This window comes from Crotalus tigris, unplaced genomic scaffold (genome assembly GCF_016545835.1).
Source record: "Crotalus tigris isolate CLP2741 ecotype Arizona unplaced genomic scaffold, ASM1654583v1 scf7180000024290.1160143, whole genome shotgun sequence".
Classification (NCBI taxonomy): domain Eukaryota; kingdom Metazoa; phylum Chordata; class Lepidosauria; order Squamata; family Viperidae; genus Crotalus; species Crotalus tigris.
Window position 1 is genome coordinate 293,227 of NW_024100463.1, and position 12,967 is coordinate 306,193.

At 40.1% G+C, this 12,967-nt stretch overlaps 1 protein-coding gene across 4 annotated transcripts in view; it reads right to left on the reverse strand.

The window, feature by feature from the left end:
• Positions 1-12,967, reverse strand: part of UPP2 (uridine phosphorylase 2) — a 54,055-nt gene that overhangs the window by 14,624 nt on the left and 26,464 nt on the right. For all 4 annotated transcript variants that reach the window (XM_039323978.1, XM_039323975.1, XM_039323979.1 and 1 more), the window contains 2 exons: positions 6,063-6,177; positions 2,830-3,039 (listed from right to left, as the gene is read on the reverse strand). In XM_039323978.1, the coding sequence (XP_039179912.1) occupies positions 2,830-3,039; positions 6,063-6,177 (325 nt within the window). The remainder of the gene's footprint in view (positions 1-2,829; positions 3,040-6,062; positions 6,178-12,967) is intronic.

Here is a 12,967-nt window from a genome sequence, read left to right on the forward strand (position 1 = left end):
AAAGGTCCTGGGGTAGTGAGAGAGACTAATGGGTACTTATGTAAATGCCAGACTTCTTGACATTTTTCTTAGGGGAAGGTAATTTTGGAAGCTATAATCCTGTCACAGGAGGTAGCTGGAATGTAATCCAGCTGTTAACATGATGATATGATGATTGACTGGGGGCTCTTTTATTTTAACTGTTTGATATGAAATGCTTGCATCTTCTATCTAGTCAATGAAGTGGCACATGTTGTTGAGGATGCAAATCAAGAGAGTTTTAGATTTTCTTAAATGTCATAAAGGAGATGGGAAGCTGGATTAATAGGCATCTTCTTTCTTCCTCCAGAACAGTTTGCAGTGAATTAAAATATATAGCAAAAACACTGGCATCGGTCCCTAGGATAAACAGCAGAAGTGCTAATTTAAAAAAAAAATCATTTGAGGAATTTAAAAATCCTGAGATTAAAAAAGGGTTTTGCTTGGCATCTGAAGCAAAAGTGCCCTGCCTGCACTCCTACAAGTTTTATGAGGTCCCATAAAACTTTTTGGTTCATCTTTGAGAGTCTCTCAAAGTTGTCACTAAATAACACTATTTAATTTGATGGAAATGAATGTTAAGCTTTGAAGAAGTAAGCTAGGAAGAGTATTGATGGCTGTTTTTACTTTGGTGTTGAAGACAATTCCTGAGAATATCACACCAAGCAAAGGAAAAAAACAAACATATCAAAACAAATCAACCCAGAGTTCCCACTTGAGGCACAAATGACAGGCTGAAATTATTCTACTCCAGACATGTTATTTCAACACCTAGCTCTCTACGGAAAGTCTAAGGTTGTAATGCTGGGAAAGGCAGAAGGAAGGAGAAGATGCCAACCAGGAACAAGGTGGGTGGACTCAGTTACAGTGGGGTTAAATACACCATTGGAGGGCATGAAATACCAGGTTAGGGACAGATTGTCATGGATCGATTTAGCTATGTGCTTTCTAACCCCAAAGCGGTTAAATAAATCAATCTCTGTGGTACTCTAACAGTTGACATCAACTTGATGGCACATAATCGATGTGATGGAAGGGAAAATCATTGAAAACATGGGGAGCATATTAACTGTATTGAAGTAAATAGTCTAAGTGCATCAAATTTAATTTTTATTTTGCCCACCCATTTTCAGGTGGGCAGGTATGGCCTCTTCACTTATTAGAAGACAGTCCTTTAGATCAGAAGCCCCCAACCGTTTGGGCACCAGGGACCGGTTCTGTGGAGAGAGGTTTTTCCATGGACCAGAGGGTGCATGGTTTTGTGTGCTGCCTGCATCCTGTGGATGGGGCTTAGCTTGTTTGTGCGGACTGGTTGATGGCAGTCTGGTTGTTGGGGACCTGTGCCTTAGACCACCATTCCCAAGAGCATTGGTATAAATGGTCAGTACTGAGGGATGTTAGAAGGTCCAATTCTGCAATATCTCTAGATCTATCGCTTTGCTGTCACTGAAGTAATTTCCTTGATAGAAACGTGGGTAAATGTGACAGATATCTCAGGTGCCTTAGCTCTGATATTCTTCCTGAAAAAAGTTCCACTTTTCTCTTACAACTTTATTCTCTACTTTCTAGTAACCATTTTAGGTTTTTAGTCAAGAAATGAAATAATAATTCTGGTTTGTTTGTGGGCTTTTTGGTGTGTTGACTGTTCCTATTAACTTGTCTTATTAGTTTATTAAACTAAAGTTTAATTGTTACATTTGTCTTTAAAATGACAAGACAAATAATTAAAATAGAACCAAAGTATTGATGCAGAGTTGCATTTTTCTTGAATGGCTCTATATTTATTAACAAATCCTATAAAACAAAGGACAAAATATCCTCAAAATTAACAAAAGCTTATTTTTAAGAGTAACTAAGGATAGACCACTAAAAATGGAGTAGATATTAGTGGGATAATTACCGCTAATAATGGAGCTAAATAGATTAGGAAAGTTAAGGTTATGCGTAATGATGCTTATTCCTTGTAAATTGATTGCAATCAATACTTTTACTTATCTGGAAGCAAGTTCTATTGAATTTAGTTCTGAGTACTGTAGATATGGGAAGAGGTTTTAGTATCAAATTAAAATCAAATATCTTTATTATGGTCTTTGACCAACCTTTACAATAAAAAAGAAAGATAGTTTGACACAACAATTTGTTACTGGGAAAGGGGAAAAAAACAATAGGATAATAAAACAACGTATCTAATTAAAAGTTTTCTTCAGTTATATAACTTGGTGAAAATGTTTGGCCACCTGATACTATATGCTGGTGTCAGATTAGCTTCCCTTAAAAATAATAAAACTAAAATTCTTCAGTGTGGCCCACATATTTGGAAATGATTGGGGTGATCAGAACATGTCTTGGGGCTTCGTAAAAGGACACCATATGAGGACAGGATTGTGAAAGAGGTCAAGAGCAACGTCTCTGGAAATAAGGAGTCCCGTGAAATCTTCCTGACAGTAGAACTGATGAGAAGGGAGATTTTAGCATATTTATTGATTTCAAGTTCGTTAAGAAAACAGAGATCCAAGTGACCATTAGCCATTAAATGATGCTTCCCCAAAAACTAGCTAGATACTGTAAAGTTTTTATATTTTCGATTTTCAGTTAAAAGCATGTCCCACAGGTGCTTGGGCAACTGGACTTTTTTTGGCTTTTTTCCCTTGAAAACGTTTTGCTTCAGTTTCAGCTTCTTGGATGAGAAGCAAAAGGTTTTCAAGGAAAAAGCCAAGAAAGTCCAGTTGCCTTTTGAAAAGACATGATATTTGGGACAACCCTGACCTGGATGATTGAGAATCTCCGTAGATGGATTAAAAACATGCTTACCCTCATAAAAATCATATGTGCACATTGTATGGCCCATTAGTGTTGGAAAGTCCTTAATCCCTCTGCTGCATTCGAATAGCTCAGAAGCCAAGTCTTGATCAAGCTCTGTGTTTCGTGTCACCACACGGTCTAGGATCACTTGCTCAAACTGGGGCTTGAAAAAGGAATCCACTGCCACATCTGTTATTACCACAGAGCCAGGCTCAACTCCTAAAAGTTGAAAATACAAGGTTGTGAAGAAAGATGAAATGACAACTACGTCCCAGTAACTATTAGAACCTCTTACAGTAGATGGCATCCCTTAGCTTAGGGTCCCCACCTCCAGGCTATGGACCGGTACTGGGCAGCTCAGCTGGAGGCGAGTGGTGGAAGAGTAAGTGAAACTTCATCTGTATTTGCATCCACTGCCCAGCGCTACCATCACCGCCTCAACTCAACCTCAGATCATCAAGCACTGGTTCTCATAGGAGCGCAAACCCTACTATAAACTGTTCATGTGAGGGATCTAGGTTGCATGTTCCTTCTCCCTGTGCCTGATTGTGGATCTGTCTTCCATAAAACTGGTTCCTGGTGCCAAAATGGTTGTGCTGCTTTAGTTGATCTTGGCTATCCCCCAAAGATAAGCAGGGTTAGATCTAGTTAGTACATGAAGTTGGAGATTACTAAGAAATCTTGAGCTGTAGACCAGACCAGGAAATTGAAAAACCATCCTACATGGCAATCACAAGCAACTTCCATATTACAGCCAAAAGAAAGAATATAGAGATGTCCATGGAATCACCAGCCACTGACTCAACCAAGTTTTTACAATAGCTTTAGCTTAATCCTAGAAATCTGAATATAGCAAAACCTTTGAATATTTCAGTTTAGAGAAAGGTGGAACTGACACAAGGTAATAAGTCATTGTCTGTGTCTGTCTGACCTGGATGATCCAAAGATCCCCTCCCCCCAGTAGTCACTTATCTCAAGAAGATCGTGCTAACTGCATAAGATTTTGATGGCTCAATTAGTCATCCAGCAGTCATTTTTCAGTGTTCTTGGCTGACATGAAAATAGCTTAGTGGGTAATAACTTTTCTTCTCAATATCTGGCTATTTTGTTGGAGCAAATAACTAAAACTTGCTCCATAAAAACAAATAAGCCCCCCTCCTGTTATATTCTGGTTAAACCTGCTGGTGGCACAGGCATACTGAAACAAATGCAGAAACGGAAGTCTTAATCATAGCTAGCTGAGTGAACCATTAATTGAAAGGAAAGTAATTGACATAAATTTGGGGAGTTATTTGAGGTACTTAGGTTAGCTCCCAAAAAACCTAGGTTTTGAACTTCTCAAAACACAGTAACCTACCCTCCCCCCCCTTGACTCAGGGTGAACAAGGGCAATACATATTCTATCAACTGAAGTTTCGAATTTTGATTATATTCCATTTTATTTAGCTATTTATTAAATTGTACATGAGCCACGGTAGCACAGTGGTTAGAATGCAGTATTGCAGGCTAATTCTGGCAATTTGAATCTCACCAGCTCAAGGGTGACTGACTCAGCCTCCCATCCTTCTGAGGTTGGTAAAATGAGGACGCAGTTTGGTGTAGGCAATAGACTGACTCTGTAAACCGCTTAGAGCAGGGATTCCCAACTCCCAAGCTGTGGCCCACTACCAGGCCATGGCCTATTTGAAACTGGGCCATACAAGCGGCAGGCTGGCACACACGCACGTGCAGCTCCTGTCATGTGAGTGGAGGGCTGGTGCACATGTGTGCACAGCTCCACTTGCATGAGCAGTGGGCCTGCCTGCACACGCGAGTGGAGCTGTGCGTGCGGGCACACTAGCCCACCGCTCATGTGCCCCAGTTCCCCTCTTCCCCCTGGCTGGGCCGGCAAGCCACAAGGTTTGGGGACCACTGGCTTAGAGAGGGCTGTAAAGCACTGTGAAGTGGTATATAAGTCTAAGTGCTATTGCTATATGCTGCCCATTTCACTCTTCAAAGTGACTATTAAACTTACGATTCAGTTCATACCCAATTTATAGATATGTTCTATATCTATATTTATTTTGTGTTCTATAAGGTGTGCATGTATGTATGTGCAATATGTATAAAGGGGCACAGTGACCTAGCAGTTAAGGTGCTGGGCTCGTCAGTCATGTTCTATATCTATATAGTGGGCTGTCCCCTGATACCACTAGATGACATCGCTAGGGCCTGCTGCCTTAGAAGAGTGAGGAAAATCCTCAGGGACGACTCACACCCTGATCAGCACTTCTTTACTCTCCTACCATCAGGTAGGAGATATAGAAGCATAGCCAGCTGCACCAACAGGCTGAAGTACAGCCTCTACCCATGGGCTGTCAAACTCCTGAATGGAAAATAACTCCATGTATGATAGACTTGCGGGGCCGGCACGTTGTGCAATAAGTTCACGTGGTGTAATAAGATTGTGTGTTTGTTGTCATTGTGAATTGTGATGGGGGGGTGCACGAAGGGAGGCTCAGCCAATCTCATTGTACACATGTTGTACTTTGACAATAAAGGATTTGTAATTTTTTTGTAATGTTATTTTAAATGTTAGAAATATGACGTATGTTATATGCTTGTCACAATCATAGAGGCCTAACAAGCTTTAGATTCAAGTGTCGTCCCCCAGCTCCTGTTTAGTCTGTCATGAGAACCAACCTAAAAAAGGAAATTAATTGTCTCACTTTAGTCTGGTGAGCAGGTGATCAGATTCTTTAAAACAGAGAAAGTTCATTTGGGTATTTAAGATAATCCTTTGAGACTTAGAAGCTTTTTTCACTCATTCTGAAAGCGCATAAAGCTTTTATTTTGATTAAAATTAATAGGCTGCTTGCGGTTGAACAAGTATAAAGAGAAGTTTGTATATTAAAGTCCAGGAGTTTAATATTTTATAAATGCTATTGCAAAACACTCTTTTATGGTACAGTATTATATTTCTTTGTTTCAGTTAATGTTGTTCTTATATAGATTCCCAGGAAAATTTATTTCGAATGACTTTAATTTAGAAAGGACATCGAGCCCCATATTTTCAGGATGACGTTGCCTTAGCCAAATACACATTTGTGATCTCTTTGTGTATACCTTTGCTGCCTGAAATTTGTTGACTTGAAATATATATATGAAAACATGTTACAAAATTCTCATCAAGATCTGACCTTTTCTGAGCTGTTTTTCATCTGCATCCTCTATGCCTGGCAGCAGCAAAACTCTTTACTCACCTAATCCTCCTGAGGTGCCGATGCGGATAATGGTAACATCACAGCATTTTGCATGGTGTAGCAATTTGATTAGTTCATGAAGCACGATAGAAATGGAGGGAATACCCATCCCATGCTGTCAGGAGATGAGAAAAAGAAGTAAGAATTTGATACTTTCTCAGCAAAACTCATCTAAACTTGTACAGTGTGTTTAATAGAAAACTAACGTGAAAAATACATCCAAAACATTGGTATACAATAAAAGTCTATAATGGAAATGCATGAGGCATGATCTAACAAAAGCTAAGAGCTCTTAATTTAGCCTTCCCTTATTAAAATCTAATTGTATGAGTTTATTATGGTGCTAAAACAGTATTCTTTAAAATGTGGCCTGATATCGTATATAATGCTAAGCAACAGTGGCTTGATTCATAACCTCAACAGAAATAATTAAAATATGGCTGCAGGAACCAAGTTGATATAGAAAAAAGCAGAATTCCATATGGAGAAGATAAATATATTTATATATATATATATATCTATATAAATATAGATACAGATAGATCGATAGATCAACAGATAACAATATATACATATAGTTAGTATAGATAGATAGATAGATAGATAAATAGATAGATAGATAGATAGATATAACATGTATTTATCTTCTGCATATGGAATTCTGCTTTTTTCTGTATCAATTCAATTTCTGCAACTAAGCCATACTCTCTCTCTCTCTTATTCTTATTATATAAATAAAAATGTAAATGTTCGTTTGTTCAAAATCTTAAATCTCCGAAAGTTCTTCACCGATTGCTTTGAAATTTTGACACAACGTTGCATTTGAATATGTGTGTTTTTTTTATATACCTGTATTATGTAGATGTCACACCTGTGACAGGTAAAAACTTGCTTTTTTGAAAAACAGCGCCATCTGTTGGACGTAATCTCTATATCTGCACACACAATGGAACAACAAAAAATATTGTATACCCACAAGCATTGTGAAATTAAACATATTACAAACGTGCGCTTTCTCTTTTCTTTCTTTTCCATTTAACCACACTGAGCCACAGCAATGCGTGGCTGGGTACAGCTAGTATATATATATATATATATATATATATATATATATATATATATATATATATGTGTGTGTGTGTGTGTGTGTGTGTGTGTGTGTGTGTGTGTGTGTGTGTGTGTGTGTGTGTGTGTGTTCAATGATGCAATCTTCGATCTCCGGGAAGAGTATACTCCAGTTATTTATTGTTAAAAAAACCATTTAAAAACAATAAAAACAGTTATATACAAGGTTAAAACAACTTAGCTTTCACTGGTCCTCTGCCAGCATCCTCAGAGTGGGGCTTAGGGGGTGGGAAAGTTCTTTTTATCCCCTTGCTGATCCAACTGCCTGCTCATTGCCCTCATGACAGGGCCACTCTTCCTGATTGCCTGCAACTGCCTTTCCCACCCCCTAAGCCCCACTCTGAGGACGCTGGCAGAGGACCAGCGAAAGCTAAGTTGTTTTAACCTTGTATATAACTGTTTTTATTGTTTTTAAATGTTGTTTTAACAATAAATAACTGGAGTATACTCTTCCCGGAGATCGAAGATTGCATCATTGAACAAATATGCCCGGGATTCGTATTTTTATAATCATTAAGGATATATATATATATATATATATATATATATATATATATATATATATGCGATTAAAAAGGTTAAAAATATGAACCCTGGGAATATTCATGGTGAAAATATAAACTGAACACCAGGGTAATAAAAACTGTAAAAGTTTTTAATAAATTAAAACTATAAAAGTTTTAAAAAGCGCCAAGCTTTCGCCGTCACCTGCCAGCATCCTCAGGGCTGGCGCGCCAGAGAATGAGAAGGTCTTTTATAGGCGTGTCAAGGTTTGCGCCCGGCTCCTTGATCTTGTTATCGGGCCTAATTGGTTCAGCCGTGTGCAATTAACTTGTACTTCTTTTCTCTTTTTGGTTGCATTTTTATCCTCATCCATCTCCAATTCTCCCAACTCCGGATTACGTTCCTTTCTCCACCGTATCTTGTCCGGTTGTTACTTTTAGAATCGCATTCATTTCCGGTCTCAATACTTTCGTTTTTAATGTGTCCGTCATCCTGATGATCTCGTAAGTTGCTATGGGTCCGGTGCAGCGTGGGGGGGTATTCCGCAAGGTGGAGGGGTCGTCTCTTATTCGTTGTCATGCCCAGCTGTCTTGCGCGTGTCCTACTCCGAGTACTCAGTCCAGGGGGTGTGTGTACAGCAATCAAGCCGCGCCCCTCCTGGTTGCAGCGCTCTTCCTCAGTTCTCCCCTTTTTTACGTTGTTAAAAGCATTCGCGTATGTTCCATGGGAGTCCTCAGGATCGTCGGGTAGGGGGTGTGACGGCTCGATCTCCCGCACCCTGCCGCTCTCCGATCTTCCCTCCTCCTCTATAACGGTGTGCGAGAGTTCATCGTCAACCACCTCCCGTGGTTTGTCCTCATTGGAGCTGATCGTTCCGGCTGTACGAGGGGGTCTTCTCCTCCTTTCCGGACCAACCGTGATGTTTCTTTTGATGTGTAGGCAGGCCGTTGCGTTTAGCAATTCACCCACACTTCCACCTGCCGTATCTTCCCTCGTCTCCTCTTTGCTGCCAGGGGTCCGGACCTTGGTTCTTATCACCCCCCTAATCCTCTGGGATTGCAGCAGTCTCATGGGGGTGGTCGAGGTATCTCGCGATTGCTTTTCTTCCTCTGAATTGCACATGGTTTGTTGGGCAGTTCGGGTGCTGCCCAAGTTGTTGTTGGGCCATCGGGGGTGTTGCCGCTGATTATTGGCACTCCATGATCTTACGGCCAAATAGGACGGACATAGGTCCATTAACAGGCATATTGACCTATGTCCGTCCTATTTGGCCTTAAGATCATGGAGTGCCAATAATCAGCGGCAACACCCCCGATGGCCCAACAACAACTTGGGCAGCACCCGAACTGCCCAACAAACCATGTGCAATTCAGAGGAAGAAAAGCAATCGCAAGATACCTCGACCACCCCCATGAGACTGCTGCAATCCCAGAGGATTAGGGGGGTGATAAGAACCAAGGTCCGGACCCCTGGCAGCAAAGAGGAGACGAGGGAAGATACGGCAGGTGGAAGTGTGGGTGAATTGCTAAACGCAACGGCCTGCCTACACATCAAAAGAAACATCACGGTTGGTCCGGAAAGGAGGAGAAGACCCCCTCATGCAGCCGGAACGATCAGCTCCAATGAGGACAAACCACGGGAGGCGGTTGACGATGAACCCTCGCACACCGTTATAGAGGAGGAGGGAAGATCGGAGAGCGGCAGGGTGCGGGAGATCGAGCCGTCACACCCCCTACCCGACGATCCTGAGGACTCCCATGGAACACACGCGAATGCTTTTAACAACGTAAAAAAGGGGAGAACTGAGGAAGAGCGCTGCAATCAGGAGGGGCGCGGCTTGATTGCTGTACACACACCCCCTGGACTGAGTACTTGGAGTAGGACACGCGCAAGACAGCTGGGCATGACAACGAATAAGAGACGACCCCTCCACCTTGCGGAATACCCCCCCACGCTGCACCAGACCCATAGCAACCTACGAGATCATCAGGATGACGGACACATTAAAAACGAAAGTATTGAGACCGGAAATGAATGCGATTCTAAAAGTAACAACCGGACAAGATACGGTGGAGAAAGGAACGTGGAATGTGCACTACCTGAGCCTGAGGGGAGGTCAGAACATAAAGGCAACCGAAATAACTGGAATTGCCATCTGGCTAATCCAGAGTTGGGAGAATTGGAGATGGATGAGGATAAAAATGCAACCAAAAAGAGAAAAGAAGTACAAGTTAATTGCACACGGCTGAACCAATTAGGTCCGATAACAAGATCAAGGAGCCGGGCGCAAACCTTGACACGCCTATAAAAGACCTTCTCATTCTCTGCCGCGCCAGCCCTGAGGATGCCGGCAGGTGACGGCGAAAGCTTGGCGCTTTTTAAAACTTTTATAGTTTTAATTTATTAAAAACTTTTACAGTTTTTATTACCCTGGTGTTCAGTTTATATTTTCACCATATATATATATTAGGTCTTTGGTTGTTCGGGTTTTCTCCCGCGTAAAATTGGAAGTGTCTTGGTGACGTTTCGACGAAGTCCCATTCGTCATCTTCAGGCTGGTGTTTTCAGCTTCGTGCTTCGAGCAGCAATGCTGCTCGAAGCACGAAGCTGAAAACACCAGCCTGAAGATGACGAATGGGACTTCGTCGAAACGTCGCCAAGACACTTCCAATTTTACGCGGGAGAAAACCCGAACAACCAAAGACCTACATACAAACACCCGCGAAAACCTCAGAAAACATATATATATATATATACACACACACATACATACTAGCTGTACCCAGCCACACGTACAGCTAGTATATGCTATCAGCCCTGGACATCACATCACAGAATTCATGAGGCTACAACGCCAAAGCTCAGGATGTTACAACACAGCCAACCACCCAGGATGGTGCAACACAGAGCTCAGGATATCAGTACACTAGATCTCAGGATGTCATCACACAACCCATTACCCAGGTCGTTACAATACAAAAGACTAATGGGTACACAGCCAGCACCTCAACTACTCAGGATGTTAGGAAACAGCCAAACAATCCACAAACAATAGCTCCTACACAGCCAACCAATCCACCTAAGCAACTAAGCCAGCACTCCATACATCCCCACCAATATATATAGAGAGACAGCAGCTCTGATCACACTTTGCTTGCGGAAGCACGAAGCTGAAGACCCCAGCCTGAAGATGACGAGTGGGACCTCGTCAAAACATCACCAGATACTCTCAATCTTACACGGGAAAAGATCCGAATACACCAAGACCTGCATATATATATATATATATATATATATATATATATATATATATATATATATATGTATAAACATTAGATATTGGATAGATAGATATAATAGAACTGAGTAGTAGCCAGTCTGCATGCCACTAAATTAATACAGGATTCAAGAATGCTTTATTGGATTGGTATACACCCTTCTTCAACAGGGGTGCCTTACAGATGCAAGACTTCAAGTCCCATAATTCTCTGCAATGGCCATATTGGCTCAGGAATCTTCTGAGCTGAAATCCATTCATCTATGTAAATTGAGAAGTCTGATTTTCCTTGTAGATGGTAACAAAGCACTAACATTCATTAGCAGCAAAACTTTCCATAAAATATTTTGCTCTGTCCAATAGGATGTAAGCATAAATCTTGACCTCATAGACCGAACTATTGCTGACTTGAACAAAAATACATATCTCCTCTGTTAATAAGGAAACATGTAGGCGTTTCAAAGTTAGTATATAATAATAACGCAAGACAGGTAATATGGTTCAAAGAAGAGACTAGTATAAATCACCATCTTTGAGTCTGATCCAGCTTGTCTTCAATGCTGCAACAAAGCACCCCTTTTGACTTACGAGTTGGATTTTTGTTTCTGGCCTATTAATCTTAACACTCTCTTCTCTCCCAGAAATGTAAGTAGACAATTTCTTTGGAAGCCTTAAACATCTGTTACATCCCACGTATTTGAAGAGCAGGAAAATAATGAATAGAAATAGCAAGAACAAACCAAGGCAATTTTTGGCATATTAAAAATTAGAAGAAGTGGCAGTTTTGAATATTTGAATCATTAGATTGGCAATAATCTCCCAAAGAGTATGTGAAGGAAGGAGAAAACAGGAAATTACTAATAAATTAGTTATTAAAGCGAATAAAGATGGAGCTGAAAATGTTTTCAAATTTGGAAGAAATGGGTCACTGGGATGATTTGGGCCTTAAATTTTTGACCTATGTTAAGATTATAGGTAAAATATTTGGGGGTTACTTTATCTGTTTCTAATGTAAAATTGTACAAAAATAATTATGAAAGGTTGTGGGTCAGGATACAAAGAGACTTGAAAAATTGGGAGAAATTGCAATTATCTCTTTTGGGAAGAATTGTGGTGATCAAAATGAATGTTCTGCCAAAGTTCCTTTTTTTATTTCAAATGATACCTATCTTAAAGAATGAGATTAATTTAAATGAATGGCAGAAAGGTATCAATAAATTTATTTGGGCGGGGAAAAAACCAAGAGTAAAGCTTAAAATAATACAAGACATTCGTGAGAGAGGTGGACTCAAGGTACCGAATTTGAAATTGTACTATGATGCAGTGGTCTTAACATTAATTAGTGATTGGGTTAATTTAACAAATGTAGAAATACTCCTCTTGGAGGGTTGGGATTTACTTTTTGGATGGCATGCCTATTTAATTTTTAATAAAAAAGTTGACAGGGTTTTTAAATCTCATATTATAAGGATTTCTTTATTTCGGGTTTGGAGGAAATATTATAGAAGTGATTTTAAAATCCCATTATGGGCTATACCTTGGCATGCGATAGAGGGGATAAGGAGAGGAGTCAAGATGGATGGTGTTTCTTACGCACAATTACTTAGATGGGATGGTAAAAACTGGCAGTTAAAATCTTTGGAAGATCTAGCACAAGAAAATATTATATACTCATGGTTTCAGTATAGACAAATAGTGGATAGATGGAAGTTAGATTGTAATGTGGGTTTACTTAGAGAAGATGAAAATTTTCTTAAACAAGTAAAAGACCAAAGACGAACTCATATTAAGAGAATTTATGGGGTGCTAGTAGAATTGGATTCAGAGGCAGAATTAATTAAAGAATGTATGATTAAATGGGCACAAAATTTTGGTGAACCAGTTCTACTAGATACCTGGGAAATTATTTGGGTGAGGAATGTCAAATTTACACAAGCCCAGAACTTAAGGGAGAATTTTTATAAAATGTTTTACAGATGGCACCTTGATCCACAAAAAA